Source organism: Dipodomys spectabilis, unplaced genomic scaffold (genome assembly GCF_019054845.1).
Source record: "Dipodomys spectabilis isolate Male_0828 unplaced genomic scaffold, ASM1905484v1 ptg000141l, whole genome shotgun sequence".
NCBI classification, from domain to species: domain Eukaryota; kingdom Metazoa; phylum Chordata; class Mammalia; order Rodentia; family Heteromyidae; genus Dipodomys; species Dipodomys spectabilis.
In genome coordinates this window covers 5,350,333-5,368,260 of record NW_024870818.1, presented here as the reverse complement: position 1 = coordinate 5,368,260, position 17,928 = coordinate 5,350,333, and the positions used below count along the sequence as shown (strand labels likewise).

At 37.6% G+C, this 17,928-nt stretch overlaps 1 protein-coding gene across 3 annotated transcripts in view; it reads right to left on the bottom strand.

The window, feature by feature from the left end:
* The window catches only part of Usp34 (ubiquitin specific peptidase 34), a 209,396-nt gene that overhangs the window by 56,661 nt on the left and 134,807 nt on the right, over positions 1–17,928 (bottom strand). For all 3 annotated transcript variants that reach the window (XM_042691171.1, XM_042691172.1, XM_042691173.1), the window contains 10 exons: positions 17,019–17,084; positions 12,225–12,371; positions 12,083–12,139; positions 11,914–11,991; positions 10,682–10,776; positions 6,220–6,392; positions 4,840–4,993; positions 3,552–3,630; positions 1,551–1,604; positions 1,345–1,440 (listed from right to left, as the gene is read on the bottom strand). In XM_042691171.1, coding sequence (XP_042547105.1) covers positions 1,345–1,440; positions 1,551–1,604; positions 3,552–3,630; positions 4,840–4,993; positions 6,220–6,392; positions 10,682–10,776; positions 11,914–11,991; positions 12,083–12,139; positions 12,225–12,371; positions 17,019–17,084 — 999 coding nt within the window. The remainder of the gene's footprint in view (positions 1–1,344; positions 1,441–1,550; positions 1,605–3,551; positions 3,631–4,839; positions 4,994–6,219; positions 6,393–10,681; positions 10,777–11,913; positions 11,992–12,082; positions 12,140–12,224; positions 12,372–17,018; positions 17,085–17,928) is intronic.

The following is a 17,928-nucleotide window of genomic DNA, read 5'->3' as shown; positions in this document are numbered from 1 at the left end:
TTAAGTATGGTCCTTTTTACATTTTAAGAGCACAATTATATTTTTGTCAGTTGTGGGGCTCGAAAGCACCTGGGCACTATCTGAGTTTTTTTGCTCAAGGTTACCACTTTACCACAGGGCCACTAACACAATGTATTTTGACATCTTCTCTAGCTGCGTTAATTATTTATTTGCAGTGGTGAGGACCAAACTCGGGGCCTTAAACTTGTTAGACAATAACTCTTCCACTAAGTTAAATCCCCAACTCTCTTAGCTATATTTTCTGTAACTGTTTAACTTGGGTCACTTTTCCTTCAACGTGCTAAGTATCACTGCCAGACACTAAAACATCAACAATCCTATCCTTCTTAGGACAGGAGAAATTAAAAAAAATTCTTTTTAGAAAACTGCTAGTTTGCCCTGACTGCCTTATACTCTGGAACTTGAGAAATTTTTTTTTTGGTCAGATGTGGGACTTAAACTCAGAACTCATGGGCACTGTTCTTCGAGATGTTTTCTGCTCTACCAGTTTAATTCTGAATTCCACTTCCAGTTTTAGGGTGGTTATTCAGAGATCAGAGTCTCATGGACTCCTTGCTCAGACTGCCCTGAACAGAGATCCTCAGATCTCAGCCTCCTGAATAGCTAGGATTACAAGTGTGAGTCACCAGAGCCCAACTTCAAGCAAATCTTTTTTTTTTTTTTTGGGTTCGGTCGTGGGGCCTGAACTCTGGGCCTGGGCACTGTCCCTCAGCTCTTCAGCTCAAGGCTAGCACTCTACCACTTGAGCCACAGCGCCACTTCCGGCTTTTTTTCTTTTTGTTTATGTGGTGCTGGGGAATCGAACCCAGGGCCTCAGGCATGCAAGGTAAGCTCTCTACCACTGAGCCACCTTCCCAGCCCCTCAAGCAAATCTTGAACAAGTTACAATTCTCTTTTCAGCCTCATCTATATGCCGACATGTCCTAAATACTTGGTAGCTATCTATTTTTAATGATTTAAATTGCAACTTTATTTCAAATGTAGTTACAAATTCTATACAATGAAGAAAAAGAGAATATTGTTAAGTCCATCATCCAATCCAAAAAACAATACTACAAAGCACACAAAATTACTTGTGAACTTAATCTAATTTGATCAATCCATCCAGCTTCCTTAATTTTTTCACTGTTATTTTCCATATACATTACTCTACCCATTTCTCATTCACATGTCTTATGTTGTTATTTATGAATTGTAAATACTCTCTATATTTAGCTGGGCCTATAAATCTTAATGTTGTATAACCAGTTCTTATGTTGTAGTATTCCTTACATAAATACTTAATGTGTTTTAAACTGCTACTAAAGTCAAATTAACATATACCTCCAGTAACTCTGATGAAACATCAAATTTATATTCTCTACCATTTTCTTCTTCTGGTTCCATGCGTTTGTAAAACAGCATATATGCACTATGTGTCTTTAAAGACAAGAAAAAAAAAGTATTATTTTCATTTTGATAAGATATATTCTAAAGTTAGACCACATACAAGAAAGAACACAATATAAATTACATAATTAAACAATTACCTTTTCAAAAGAGAAATCCATGAATTTATCTGTGACAGAATCGTAAGTCTTCGTCTGTTTAAACATAGAAAATTTCTTCTTTAATGAAATGGATTTATTCAGCTGTATTTATACATAAAATTACTTCATCAATATTATTTGTATTTCATCAATAGTATTTCAAAGTAATGTTGTGGGCTGGGAAGGTGGCTCAGTGGTAAGAGTGCTTGCCTTACATGCATGAGACCCTGGGTTCGATTCCTCAGCACCACATAAGCAGAAAAAGCTGGAAGTAGTGCTGTGGCTCAAGTGGTAGAGTGCTAGCCTTGAGCTGAAGAGCTGAGGGATAGCGCTCAGGCCCAGAGTCCAAGCCCCACGACTGACTAAAAAAATAAATTAATAAATAAAATAAAAATAAAAAAATCAAAGTAATGTTGTAAAATCCAAATTAACATTGCACTCATAAAAATCCCATGTACTGCTGGGTACCAGTGGCTCACACCTGTAATCCTAGATACTCAGGAGGCTGAGATCTGAGGATTGATGTTCAAAGCCCGCCTGGGCAGGACATCTGTGAGACTTATCTCCAATTAAACAAGAAGTCAGATGTGGAACTATGGCTCAAGTAGAGTGCTAGCTCTGATTTAAAAAAAAAAAAAAAAGCCAAAGGACAGTGCCAAAGCCTTAAGTTTCAATTAAAAAAAAAATCAGTGAGAATTCTATCCCAATAAAGCTGCTTTGTAAAATAAACAAAGAAATGCAGGAAGAATTGAAAGTTAATGATGATTAAGAGACAGAAGTACAAGTTTTTTTGAAAACAAAGGCTCAAAAACATGTAAAAGGATAAGACCTGTAATGTGAAAAACTGCCTTTCAAAAGAAAGGCCTTAGCTGGGCACCAATGGCTCATGCCTTAAATCTTAGCTACTCAGGAGGCTCAGATCTGAGGATCATGGTTCAAAGCCAACCTGGAAAGAAAAGTCTGTGAGACTCTTATCTCAAACTATTCAGAAAAAGCTGGGAGTGGAGCTGTGGCTCACTGGTAGAGCACTCACCTTGAGTTGATAAGCTCAGGAACCAGTGCCCAGACCCAGAGTTCAAGTCCCACAACCGACCAACCGACCGACCGACAGACAGACACCCACACACCCACACCATCTTTCAATAAAATCTAGAAGCTGGGTGCTGGTGGCTCACATCTGCAATCTTATCTATTCAGGAGGCTGAGATCTGAGGATCACGGTTCAAAGCCATCCCAGGCAGCAAAATCTGTGAGACTCTTAACTCCAATAAACTACCAGAAAACTGGAAGTGGCACTGTAGCTCAAGTGGTAGAGTGCTAGCCTTGAGCTGAAGAGTGAGGGACAGTGCCCAAGCCCAGAGTTCAAGTCCCACAACTGACAAAAAAACAAAAACACAACAAAAAAAAAGAAAAACAAAAACAAAAAAACCATAGACACAAAAAACTAGACTAATTCTAGAGAATTTTTTAAATAATAAGCATGGTTCTCAAATTTAATTTTATTATCAAGGATTCTTTGAGAAATGGAGATTATTAACTGATCAAAACCAACAGGATTTCATGCTAGTTTATGTGTGTTTTCTTTATTTTGTAGTGCTAAAGTTTATTCATCCTGAGGCTCTGTACAGTTTGGTAATTAAGCATTCCTCATTCCAATAGTTTTTAAAAAGTTTTCAAAAAAAAAATACTGTATCAGGATAAATGACAAGGAAAATGTCTTTTTCTATGTCCTATTGCAAATTATCTAACAAGGATGTTCTTTTGCTACCCAATAAATAATAATCAGGTTGTTGCTACTTTACAAAAGGCACTAAAGGAATAAAATATTTCTTAGTGTCTAGTGTATACTGTGAACACACTAAACTTTCACAGTCCAGAGTGCTAACCATTACACACTAAACTTTCAAAACTTTACAACTAAATTTTAAATTTAATAATAGTGATTCTAAGAATATTACTCTATTGTTAGATTTTACGATATCCAGAAATAATGATACTTACTGTCATCTCACCACCAAAACATTCAGAAGCAAGTTGTGCGGAATCAAAAGGTTTTACCTCAGCATCATTAAAAAGATACCTAAAATAGAGCACATAATACCAATCACAAATATACTGAATATTTCATTATTGTGTTTATTATTTTCAAAATTCTTAGATTGTATACCACAAAGTTACAAATACTGAACTATTTATTAATTTCTAATAAGCTGTTTTCTACAGCTGTAATTTACAAGGAATCGAAAATATAATTCAGTAACCATTGTAACCACTTTAAATCTCACAGGTCCCTGGGATGGAGATGCATGTCTCTGTGCCTAGTATATTCAAGGCCTTAAGTTCCACCCTCAGAATGGTAAAGGAAAAATAAATCTGACAGATCCATGTCCATCTACAATCTAACAGCAAAAATCAAGAATAAAAACTTTGCTTAGATATATAACTTGTAAAAGTACTAGGGAAAAATTAAAATACATAAGGATTTTCAAAGATTCAAGTTATACTTATAAATTATATACAAAAAGATATGAAAAGTAAAAGATACCATAAAGATAGATAACCACTGAAGTCAAAATTAACAGCTGAATGAAATTATTCTGCTAACTGGAATTCAATGTATAACTGTATTTTATTCAAAGCAATATTCTCAATACTTAGAAAAGTGTCTAAGCACACTTAGTACCTAGACTGAGATGCTTTCTAAAGTATCTGAAAATCATTGCGGCTATTAGAGACTGATTTAGCAACTGTTAACCTGATAAATAATGATAAAAACAAAATGTGTGGGCTGGGAAGTTGGCTCAGTGGTAGACCGCTTGCCTTCCATGCCTGAGGCCCTGGGTTCGATTCCTCAGCACCACATAAGCAAAAAGAAAAAACCCGGAAGTGATGCTGTGACTCAAGTGGTAGAGCACTAGCCTTGAGCTGAAGAGCTGAGGGACAGCGCCCAGGCCCAGAGTACAGGCCCCATGACCGGACCCCCCCCAAAAAAAAGTGTGTAGAAGGAAAAAGGCAAAATGAACAGAAGACTGCATGCAAGTAAATCTAAATAGCATATAAAAGACTTCATGACTACTCTACTAAAGGTAATTAAGGAAACAGTTTCTGAGTGAATGATGGTTTAGCCTTCATGTTTTAAGAACAATGGATTTATGTTTTGCAAAGTCACTCTGATTTTAATATTCTCATTTCCTAATACTATAATTTTTATCAAGAGAAAACTATCACAAATTTACATCTAGAAGAAAAAAAGATTTTTATAAATCCACTAAAAATACCTAAAACTCACCACTTGTTGTTTTTATATGCATGTGGATTGACTATATCTCTAATGAAGCTGTAATAGTGTCCACCGTCTGCCGTTCCTGTGTGAACCGTCACTCCTATCAAGTCATACTCATAGCTCTCTGTGTCTTTTGACTGATCACTGACTTCCTTAAAACCTGCAATGATCACATAAAATAATGGCAGTAATTTTGAAAATCATACAACAGTAACATCTTATAATCACTTTTGATATAAATAAAATAGGCACATATATATGAAATAAGTATAAATACTGGCTAGGCCACAGTCAACTATTTCAAGGAACATAATAAACAAGTAACTGGGAAAACCATCATGTATTATAATTTTATCACAGATAACTCTCATATATAAATATAAAATATCTTTGTTAAATCCAGCTACCCTTTTGAAATAATTTCAAATGCTTCATTCAACTGTATCTTCATTATGAGCAAATACAAGAAATACCTAAAAAAGGCAAATTATTGTCTTTCAGTATCATGTTAAGGAAAATGGAACATTACACTGACAGCATGCTTCCAAATTAGGAGATTTCTTAGATAGAAATAAGACACAATTCCCATCCACAAAGATTTAAAGTCAAAAGATAACAACATACACAGAAGAAATTAGTATAAGAAGTTTGAAGGATATAAATGATTATGATCTTTATTTTCAAACTACAGAATAGAAAAAGTAGAATAAGGAGTAAGGCATAATAGATGTGTCTAAATGCACAATCAGAATTCCAAAGTAAAGTTATACTTAGGTAAAGAGAAGATAAGCTGGGTGCTGGTGGCTCATGTCTGTAAGGATAGCTTCTCAGGAGGCTGAGATCTGAGGATTGTGGTTCAAAGCCAGCCCAGGGGGAAAAAAATCTATGAGACTCTTATCTCCAATTAACCACCAAAAAAATGGAAGCAGAACTGTGGCTCAAGTGGTAGAGTGCTAGTCTTGCACAAAAAAGCTCAGGGACAGTGCCCAAGCCTGGAGTTCAGGCCCCAGGATGGGCACAAAAAAAAAAAAAAAAGAAAGAAAGAAAGAGATAAATGAAGATTCTATTTTATTTTAGGCCTATTTTTACTGGAACAGTTCCTTAACACACTTGTAACTTGTGTTCAATTCAAGAATCACTCACCTAGATCTAAGCTGCACAAGGGTAGCAAACATGTTTATTTTATTCATCATTATGTCTAGAAAAATACTTAGAGCATGGGTTTTGGAAGATACTAAATATTTACTAGCTAAATCAATGTGCTACATTATTTTTACTAATGTTTTCCAGTCTAAAATTTTATTAACTATATAGAGAATGATATATTTATGATTTCCCTATTAGTGGAGGTTTATAATAAATGCAGACAAGAGAAGGAAAAATTACCTTCTTTCCTGTCACTCTTTCCCATAAGAAAATCTTCTGTATATGGTGTCATATCCAAACGTAAGGGGAAGGAAAAGTGTGTATTCACTTTCTCTTTCATCATCGTGACCATATTAAATGTATATCTCATAGTATTGAAACTCAGAATTCGAGGTAATTTCTTAAAACATGCCCTGAGAGGTAAACAACAACAAAGAAACTTTTAAAATACTTGTTTGTTCATAAAACGTTTCAACAGCCAAGGTTCCCTTCAAGTTGATTCAGGTTCCATGCAAAGCCCACCAAGATGAGACTGATTGAAATACAATGCAAACACATGTGGAGATGTAACAATGACCACTCCTGTGTCTAACTAATATAATATTGCCTCTACACTACCCCAGAAAAAAAACCACACTAAGGACACAGAGGACATCAGTCATTGCAGTGAGTTTGATGGTATGCCCAGTAATCTCAGCACATGGAAGTGTGAGGCTATGTCAGCCTAGACTACATAATGAGATCCCATGTAAAAAATAAAAATTATATATATATCTCCTACAGAACTGCAAAATTTCAGAAAGGTAACAATCTATTTACTCTAACTCAATTCTCATCAGAAAAATTTGTCATCTTTCAATAATACATTAAAAAACTGTATTTCCAATTGACTATATCCATGCATAGTTTTTTCTCATATAAACCAACTTGATTTACTGACAAAAAAAATTCCTTTCAAACGCATACTAACCTAAAATAATGAAGACTCTTAAGCAATTTTAATATTGTATACTAGTTTTTCATTCTCTGCCTTCAAACATGCTCAGTTCTCTTAAGAAACGTCTTTATAATCATAAAGTTCCTTTTTGCTTCCAACTTACTGTTTTTTAATGCTCAACTTCTAAAATGGTCACTTACTGATTGCCATGTTCCCTTAAAGAGCGGCTTCTATTCTTTTAAGCTGAAAAAAACATACCACTAAAATATCTTCTTCAAAGAAGACATTTTTTTGGTGCTGTACTGGAGCTTGAAGTAATAAGGGTCTAGTGTTGTGCTTTAGCTTTTTCACCCAAGGCTAGTGCTTTGCCACTTGAACTTTAACCCACAGCCCCACTTGAAGATTCTTGGTAGTTACTTGGAAATACGTCTCATGAGCTGGGTGCTGGTGGCTCATATCTGTAATCCTAGCTAGTCAGTAGGCTGAAATCTGAGGATCATCGTTTTAAGTCAGTCCATGCAGAAAAGTTCATGTGAGACTCTTACCTCTAATTAACCACTCAAAAACCAGAATGACATTATGGTTCTAGTGGTACAGTGCTAGCCTTGAGCATGAAAAGGCTCAGGAAAGCACACCAGGCCCTGAGTTCAAGCCCCACAACTGACCGCCCCCCCCCCGCCCCGAAAAAATGTCTCATGGATTTTCTTGCCAGAGCTGGCTTCCATTAGGATTCTCAAATCTCAGTCTTCTGAGTAGTTAGGATTAGAAGGCAGGTGTGAGTCACCAGGGCCCACCTTCAAAATTGATTATTCAGTCTTTCTTTCTCATGGCGTCCACCCCCCCCCCCCCCCACTTTCATCTCTGGGAAGGATGTCACGTTGAGTATCTTCTTGTAGAGATTCTCTTTCCAATTTGTAGATTATCATATCCTCATTTCCTTTATTCCCTTCCTTATGTCATGTTTTCATCTGAACTTTTAGGTTAGTATCAAATTCAGTTCTTTTGCAAGTTATATTCCTTCTCAGAAATATATTTTCATGACTCCAATGAATTGATAGCTGCATGTCAACCATTTGATGCAACACACATATATTACTAGTATTATTTTCCATTATTAGTTTATGTAAATACTCTACTTCAGAGATTTCTAACCCTGGATTTCTTTTAAGGTCAAAGTCATTTCTGTTTCTTTGCCCTTGCTCCTAATAAATAATTGCATAAGCTGGGTAATGGTGGCTCACAGCTGTAATCTTAACTACAGGAGGCTGAGATCTGAGGACTGTGGTTCAAAGACAACCTGGAAGAAAAATTTGTGAGACTCTTATCTCCAATAAACTATTCAAAAAAAAGCTGGAACTGGCACCATGGCAAGTAGTAGTGTGCTAGCTAGCCTGGAGCAAAGGCAGCTTAGGGACAGCACCAAGGTCCTGAGTTCAATCCCCAAGATCAGCTGAAAATAATAATTGCATAAGATGGTCCTTATGTCCTACTTCTTATTCAATGTATCTGTAGAACAAAAATCAAGAATCATAACCGGATATATTGATGCACCTATGACACTAATACCTGGAAAGGTTGAAGCAGGAAGATCACATGTTTGAGGCAAACCTGAGCATCACAGCAAGACCCATCTTTAACAAAGAAACTTAAAAACAAACAAAAACCTTTCCCTATAGAGGTAGAGGTAAGCAATCAGGAAGACCTTTATTAAAAAATATTTCAAAAATAGGCCAAAAAGAAAAATATGAAAAAGTATGCTTTTAAAAGTACAGTGAGGAGGGCTGGGAAGGTGGCTCAGTGGTAGAGTGCTTGCCTTGCATGCATGAGGCCCTGGGTTCATTCCTCAGCACCACATAAGCAAAAAGAAAAAACCCGGAAGTGATGCTGTGACTCAAGTGGTAGAGTGCTAGCCTTGAGCTGAAGAGCTGGGGGACAGCGCCCAGGCCCAGAGTTCAGGCCCCACGACTGGACCCCCCCAAAAAAAAAAAGAAAAGAAAAGAAAACAAGTACAGTGAGGAGCTGGGAATGTGGCTTAGTGGTAAAGTGCTTGCCTAGCATGTATGAGGCCCTGGGTTTGATTCCTCAGTAGCACATAAAACAAACAAAAATTTAAAAAGCCTTGATATCAACCAATCTATTAATTTTGTATCATTTGATATATATATAATCCTTTTTTTTAATAATTCTTTTGTACTCATAAAAACATTCTGTAAAAAAAAGTGATTTAACATTAATGATTTTATCAATGTAAATGTGAGTCATAAAACAACTGTAATAAATGAAAATTTAAAAAGTCTCATGAATTAGTAACGAAAAAAGCTATTTACATTTGAGGATAGCTTAACTACTAATTTTCCAAAAGGTGTCCAACAAACTTATAAAGAAAAGTATTTATAGGAATTGGAGGTATGGCTCAAGTGTAGAGCACCAGCCTTCAGCAGAAAAAGCCAAGGTGGAGTAGAGGCCATCAGTTCATGCTACATTATATTACCAGCACACAGACACTCATGCACACCCATGATTAACTTATCAAAATATAAACATCCCAAGTGGCTGTTGTGGCTTATAGTCCTCACTACTCAGAGGAAGCTGAGGTCTAGAGGATTGAAGTTTGAAGACAGTCTAGGCAAAAAAGTCCACAACATTCTGGCTTTTTTGACAGGCTGAAAGTGTGGCTCAAATGGTAGAGTGCCAGCCAAGCAAGCATGCAAGCTGTGTCAGAGCATGAGGCTCCCAATAAAAGCCCAAAAGCAAATACCCCTAAATACAATTAATACATATGGTACAAAGGAAAGAAAAAACATCAGGAATGTAGAATAAAATCAACACAATATTCTTCAACTCAAAAGTTAACTTTTAAGTCTACCTCCAATCCAGATCTCTTTCTAAGCCCCAATCATCATAATATACTGTCTGCAGAATAAGTCTTAAAGAGAGCTCAGGGCTGGAAATGTGGCTTAGTGGTAGAGTGCTTGCCTTGCATGAAGCTGGGTTCAACTCCTCAGTACCACATAAACAGAAAAAGCTGGAAGTGATGCTGTAACTCAAGTGGTAGAGTGCTAGCCTTGAGCAAAAGAAGCTCAGGGATGGTGTCCAGACCCTGAGTTCAAGTCCCAGGACTGGCAAAAAGAAAAAAAGAGCTCTAATCTACCTAGATTATTTCCCTGAAATCTGCTCATCTTGCATCTTTTACTTAAGAGATCAGCATTTGGGTACTGTCTATACTTTCTGCATCCCCATTTTCACCTAGCAGATGGGAATAACACTATTATCTACCACAAGGGAATGTCATGACAACAAATTTGAATTAAATTACAGCAAATTCAGAGAACTAGGCTTGCTATATACGAAGTCCTATGTAAAAGAGAAATATTTGTTATCCAAAAATAAATCATCAAAGCTAGACATCTGAGATTCAATATAGAACAATAATTACACTGTCCTTTTTTCTATCACTTCTTTAACAAAGTCTTACAAGCTAGAGATTCCCACTTTCTTTTTCTTCTTTTTTTGGTTGCCACAGCACCATTTCCAAGATTCCCACCTACTAAGTCTATTTATGTGTAAAAATGTAACATGATGAAATAAATGAAAAACTGCTACATATGATTGAGCTCCAAACAGCAGTTTTTTACAGCAAAGACATATTTAATTACTCCTATTATTGCTTAAATACAATTTTCCTAAAAGTTTAATCCTTAGTTTCCTTTCACTTCCATTGGATGACTTTTCAAAATGATAAAAATTACATTTCAAAAAACATACCTTTTCTCAGCTCGGACTTTCTTCCCACAGTGAGAACAAGTATACATGTTGTCACCTTCTAAAGTGTCTTTAATAGTAACTTCATCAAGAGATTCCTATATATTAAAATGGCATTGAAAAGTTCACATTACTTATAACATCTTAATAACAAAAAGTAATTTGGTCAAAAGCACAGAGAAAACTATTTTTTTTAAAAATGTGAAATCTAAATTTTAGCAAAAAATTGTTTTCTACTTATGTGCATTTTAATAAAAAGATTCAAGTATTTTTACCTTGGTGGAGGCAATAACAGAGTTTGAACTCAGGGCCTTAAATATATGAAACAAATATTCTACCACCTCAGTTAACACTACCCACCTCCAGCATTTTTTGGTGTTTATTACTTTTCAGGTAAGTTCTCATGGAATGGTCTTGGACCAGAATCATTCTGCCTATGGCATCCAATATAGCTGGGATGACAAGCACCTATCACCATGCTATACTATTTGTTGAGATGTCAAACTGGCATCATCTTGAACCCTACACCTCCTGAGTCAAGAAAACACAGCAGCTAAATATTTACATTTTGATTAGGGAAAATCTGGTTGGGGGAGAGGAGCAATCTTTTTTATTTCAGTAGCAGAGCAAGAAGAAAACACATAAAACAGTTAATTACCTTCAATCACACTATATATAAATAGCTTAAATCACCGGTGGCTCGTACCTATAATCCTAGCTACTCAGGAGATTGAGATCTGAGGATCGAGGTTCAAAGTCAGTCTGGGCAGAAAAGTCCCCATGAGACTCTTATCTCCAATTAATTACAAAAAAAACCCCAGAAGTATCACTGTGGCTCAAAGTGGTAGAACAGAGCCATCAGCAAAAAAAGTGCAGGACAGAGCCCAGACCCTGAGTTCAAGCCCCATAACCAACGACAAAACAAAACACCTAAAACATGTACAGCTAGGTACCAAAGGCTTCATGCCTATAATCCTAATTACTCAGGAGGCTGAGATCTGAGGATTGTGGTTCCAAGTTAGCCCAGGAAAGTGTGAGATTCCTATCTTCAATAAACCACTAGAAAACTGGAAGTGGAGCTGTACGTCAAGTTGTAAGAGTACTAACCTTGGGGGAAAAAGCAGCTCAGAGGTAGCACCCAGGCTCTTGAGCTCAAGCCCCAGGTTGGAGACAGACAGACAGACAAACACACACACTGCGCCACCCCCCCCCCCCCCAAGTACTGTATTACTCACATAAATGTTTTTCATATCGGCCACCTGGCACCTCACTGTATAAAACTCTTCAGCAGTTTGACTAACATGTTCACAATCCTGATGAATCAATAAGCAAATATTAGTATTTATTGTAATAAAACATATTAAGATCTCCCAAAAGGAAAAAAAAAACAAATACAGTACTTACTAAGGACACAACATTGTTGGTAATTACACCTCCAAATAAACTTTTCACGGTGTTTTTCTTTAATGTAAAACAAACAAAAGTCAGTAAATGGAGACAAACTTGTACAAATATCAAAGAAGCTTTCCAACATTCAGATACTAACCAGTTCTGGAGACATTTCTTCAATTTTAGTGATCAGATCAGTAAAAAATTCTGTCATATCCTTCTGTTCTCCAGTATTCAGAGGTTGTTTATCCATTGTGTATGTTTTACAAAACGGCCGAGGATTATATGCTTTGCATTCACTCTCCTAAAATGAAAAAAAAAAGGGGATTCTATGAAATAAATTTTTTTTTTGGGGTCCGGTCGTGGGGCCTGAACTCTGAGCCTGGGCACCGTCCCTCAGCTCTTCAGCTCAAGGCTAGCACTCTACCACTTGAGCCACAGCGCCACTTCCGGCTTTTTTCTTTTTGCTTATGTGGTGCTGAGGAATCGAACCCAGGGCCTCATGCATGCAAGGCAAGCACTCTACCACTGAGCCACCTTCCCAGCCCCGTGAAATAAATATTTTTTTAAAAAACAACCAAACAGTGAAAACAGCTGAGTGCTACAGGCTCATAACTGTTATCCTAGCTACACAGGAGGATGATATCTGGAGGATCACAGTTTGAGGCCAGCCCAGACAGAAAAGACCAAGAGATTTCATTTATAAGAAAAAATAACCAGCAGAAAACACTGGAGATGTCACTCAAAAGGTGTCAGCTGAGCAAGTATGAGAACCCTGAGTTCAAACTCCAGTACTAACAAGAAAGAAAAATAAGGCCAGGTACTCATGGCTCACACCTGTAACCCTAGAGACACAGGAGGCTGAGATCTGAGGATCTCAGCTAAAAACCAGGCAAGGCAAGAAAGTCCATGAGGTTTTTTTTTTTTTAAATCTCCAATTAACCACCAGAAAACTAGAAGTGGAGGTGTGGCTCTAAATGGGAGAGGCTTAGCCTTGAGCACGTCAGTGACAGTGCCCAGGCCTTGAATTGAAGCCTTACAACCCCCCCCCCCCCCAAATGGGAAGGAGGAAAAGCAAGGTCTTAAGTAAACAAACAAACAAAACAAACTCCCAGGTGTTAGTAGTAAATCTACAAAGGAAGTTCCCCTCCCCCTCTAGTCATTTTTTTGAGATGGGGCTCAGTACATAGCCTACATAGGCCTATATGGCCTCAAACTCAATCCTTTTGCCTCAGCATCCTGAACTCTGGGATTACAGGCTTGTACACCACACCAAGCTGAGAAAATAAGGGGAAGGGGGTGACCAGCAGCCTACTCACTTTGAATTCAAGACTTCCCACTTGCTAAGTGGGCATTCAATCAACTGCTTGAGCCACATCTCCACCCATTTTGCTCTGCTTATTTTATAGATTAGGTTTTGCTTTTGCTTGAACCAGCTAAGACAGTAATCTATTAATGCTTCCCATAGAAGCTGCAATGATAGGTGCATGCTACTATTCTTATGTTTATCTCGTGAGATGGGACCTCTCAAACTATTTCTCAGTTGGGGCTGGGGAAGGTGGCTCAGTGGTAGAGCGCTTGCCTTGCATGCATGAGGCCTTGGGTTCGATTCCTCAGCACCACATAAGCAAAAAGAAAAAAGCCGGAAGTGGTGCTGTGGCTCAAGTGGTAGAGCCCTAGCCTTGAGTTGAAGAGCTGAGGGACAGCGCCCAGGCCCAGCGTTCAGGCCCCATGACCGGACCCCCCCCCCCCCCCAAAAAAAACAACCAAAAAAACCTGTTTCTCAGGACTGGACTTGAACTGAATGTAATCTTTCTTGTCAATCTCCACCAATACAGTAGCTAGAATTACAAAAGTGAACCAATGGTGGTTGAGCCTAAGGACAGTTTTTTTAAATGCTTTATTTCATCCTTTTGGTTTTCATACCATTTTCATTTTAATGGACTTCATGTAAGAAGATGCTTGCAACATCAAGAAACAGTAAGATCGGTAACTTTTGCAGTAAGAATACATTTTTCAAAAGTTTAAACCTTCTTTAAATAGTTCTTTTTCTTTTTCTTTTTTTATTGTGAAAATACTGTACAAGGGGTTACAATTACATGGGCAAGATAATGAGTACATTTCTTATCATAAATAGTTCTATATAAAGTAATTAAGACTAGCATTGGTTGCTCACACCTGTAATCCTAGCTACTCAAGAGGGTGAGTTGAAAATCATGGTCTGAAGCCAGCCTGGGCAGAAAAATACTTTCTTTTCTTTTTTTTTTTGGGTCCGGTTGTGGGGCGTGAACTTGGCCTGGGCGCTGTCCCTCAGCTCTTCAGCTCAAGGCTAGCACTCTACCACTTGAGCCACAGGGCCACTTCCGGCTTTTTTCTTTTTGCTTATGTGGTGCTGAGGAATCAAACCCAGGGCCTCATGCATGCAAGGCAAGCGCTCTACCACTGAGCCACCTTCCCAGCCCCAGAAAAATATTTTAGAATCTTATTTCTAATTAACCAGTAAAATGCCAGATTGTAGGTGTAGCTCATGTGGTAAAGTACCAGTTGTGAGCAAAACAGGTGAGCAAGTGGGAGGTAACAAGTTCAAGGCCCAGTCTTCCTCTGCACATCTGCATACAGACACCAAAGTAATTACAGATCTCCAGGCACTGGTGCCTGTAATCCTAGCTACTCAGGAGGCTGAGACTTGAGGACTGTGGTTCAAAGCCAGCTTGGGCAGAAAAGTCCCCGTGAGACTCTTATCTCCAATTAACCACTATCCTAGGCCCTGAGTTCAAGCCTCAAAACCAGGGGGGACAAAAGTAATATAGATGGTAGCTTGCTATGTACTGGTGGCTAATGCCTATAATCCTGGGAGATCTAGGACTGCAGTTCAAAAGCTAGCCCAGGCAGGAAAGTACCTAGACTCTTAACTCCAATTAACTACCAAAAACTTGGAGCTGTGGCTCAAGTGGTAAAATGCCAGTCTGAGCAAAAAAGCTAAAAGACAATATCCAGGCTCTGAGGTTAAGCCCTAGTATTGGTGGTATGCATACACCCCAAACAAAAAACAAACATTAGCTTTCAGTTTTTCAGTTCAGATGAAAATTAGATTCTCTCTTAAAATTTAGTTTCTCTCTTAAAAATTAGATTAGGGTTGGAGGTATGGTTCAAGTGGTAGAATACTTGCCTTTACAAGTAAGAGGCCCTGAGTTCAAATCCCATGATCACTTCTAGTACCCTCTTAAAAAACCACTTACAAATGAAATTAAAATCAGAATCAGGGGATAACAAACAAATCTTTAAAATTATTTTAAAAACATTTATCAGACCCTACTTAATATTTGAAATTAGTAATAATAGAAATATAGTAACATAATTTTTTTTTTTGGTCAGTCCTGAGGCTTGAACTCTGGGCCTGGGTGCTGTCCCTCAGCTCTTCAGCTCAAGGCTGGTGCCCTACCACTTGAGCCACAGCACCACTTCTGGTTTTCTGAGTGGTTTATTGGAGATAAGAATCTCACAGAGTTCCCTGCTCAGACTGGCTCTGAACCGCAATCCTCAGATCTCTGCCTCCTGAGTAGCTATGATTACAGGCATAAGCCACTGACCCTTGGCAAGTAACATAATTTTTGACCTCAAGATTATAACCAGGAAGGCAAGTAACCTCAATATAGAAAACAGGAATGACAGAGAAGCAAAGAGACTTAGAAACATTTGCAGTAGTAGTCTGATAGAGGGGGTAATAAAGCAAGAATGTCAGTAGTATGAAAATGAAGAAAAAGTGTCATAAGTACAATGGTGGCATAAATTAACTGCACAAAGAGAAATAGCAAAAAAGAAAAAAGTGATGGGTTCCAAAGGACTTACTGATGCTCCTGGGTAAAGGTGGAAAGGTTGAGAAATAGTAGATGAGAATGAAGGTAGAGGTAAAATTATGCACAACATATACTATACAGATGTCATGAATAGTACTCTATTCATAACAAAGACCCAATGAAATGCCTTAAGCAGGAGATCAGTATTTTAAGAGTTTCTATCTTCTTTTTTTTTTTTTTTGGTCAGTCATGAGGCCTGAAATCTGGGCCTGGGCACTGTCCCTCAGCAATTCAGCTCAAGGCTAGCACTCTACCACTTGAGCCACAGCACCACTTCTGGCCATTTCTGCTTATGTGGTGCTGAGGAATCGAACCCACACAAGGCAAGCACTCTACTACTGAGTCACCTTCCCAGCCCCAGATTTTCTATCTTAAAATTGATTGGGTTGATAGTTTGAAGAATGAGAATTATGAGGGACAAAGATCAGATACAAAGTATTATCAAAGAGTAAGTTAACAGAATATAGATAACTGGGATATGACCACTAAGGCCTTATGACATAACTAGGTGCTGGTGGCTCATGACTATAATCCTAGTTACTCAGGAGGCTGAAATACAGAGATTCAAAGACAGCCTGAGCAGAAAAGTCTGGGTATCTAAAATAATCAGAAAATACCAGTGCTGGAGACATGGCTGAAGCAGAAGAAGACAGGTAATTAAAAAGCTCAATTTAAAAACCAATAGTACAAACCCCTGCTTTCACTATATATGCTGGTATATTTGGAGGGGAAGGGAAAAAACAAATTGTTAAAACAGGGATACAGGAGGACCCACTGCAACAATGAGATGCACAAGTTGTTATGTCGAAAAATGAACTTTACAACTTTGGGGGGGGGGGGGGGGGGAGGATACGAAGGGATGGGAAGGGGGAAGGGGAAACAAAGCAGGAGGCTACAATGCTTGATAAGAAATGTGCTCATTATCTTACCCATGTAATTATAACCCCTCTGTACAGTATTTTCACAATAAAAATATATTTAAAAAAAAACACCAATAGTACATCAAGCTGTAAGAAAGCCAGTACATGTGACAGTTCTTAGTTTTGTTAAAGGATATATATAGTTAGTATCCTTTCCACGACTCTCAAACATACCATTAAATATGTAAACATTTTCTGAAGCTCCAGAAGAGTAGTTTTGTGCTTCATATCTTCTGAATACTAAAAATCAAGAGAAAACTTTCTATCAGAACATATATACAGTGGTAAAATGGAAATTCTAGCAAACAAAATCTTGCAATGTGCTTAAAACTATTTTTTTTATTTTTATCTCTAGATTGGAAATATATCTTTACATTTTATTCTTTTAGAAATTATAGGATTAAAAATTCAAATAGCTGGGGATGGGAAGGTGGCTCAGTGGTAGAGTGCTTGCCTTGCATGCATGAGGCCCTGGGTTCGATTCCTCAGCACCACATAAGCAAAAAGAAAAAAAGCCAGAAGTGGCACTGTGGCTCAAGTGGCAGAGCGCTAGCCTTGAGCTGAAGAGCTGAGGGACAGCGCCCAGGCCCAGAGTTCAAGCCCCACGACTGGACCAAAAAAAAAAAAAAAAAAAATTCAAATAGCTTTTCTTTATGACAATAAATATAGTGACCTCTATTATTTTAGGAAACTATAAAGAGAACTTAAAAAAAAATCATTTTCTATATCAACACTCATTTGGTATAATATTGACAAGAACGAAAAACATCCAAGTATGTAATACATCACTTCCTAAAAAATGCATACAATAAGAAAAAACACACTTGAGTGCTGAAGTATGGTACCAATGGTAGAGTGCTTGCTTAACAAGCAGAAGTTATGAGTTTAAATGCCAGTATCATCAAAAACCTAAAACACAAAAGAAACATACATGGAAAAAATTCATTTGAGACACCTATTATTTCATCCTCATACAATCCTATTTCTAGCTAGTTGTGAAATAGTACATTCTTGGCACTGAAGAGAAATTAACAGCTATGATGTTTGAAAATCGTCTATTGAAATGCAGTAACTCTGACTGAGG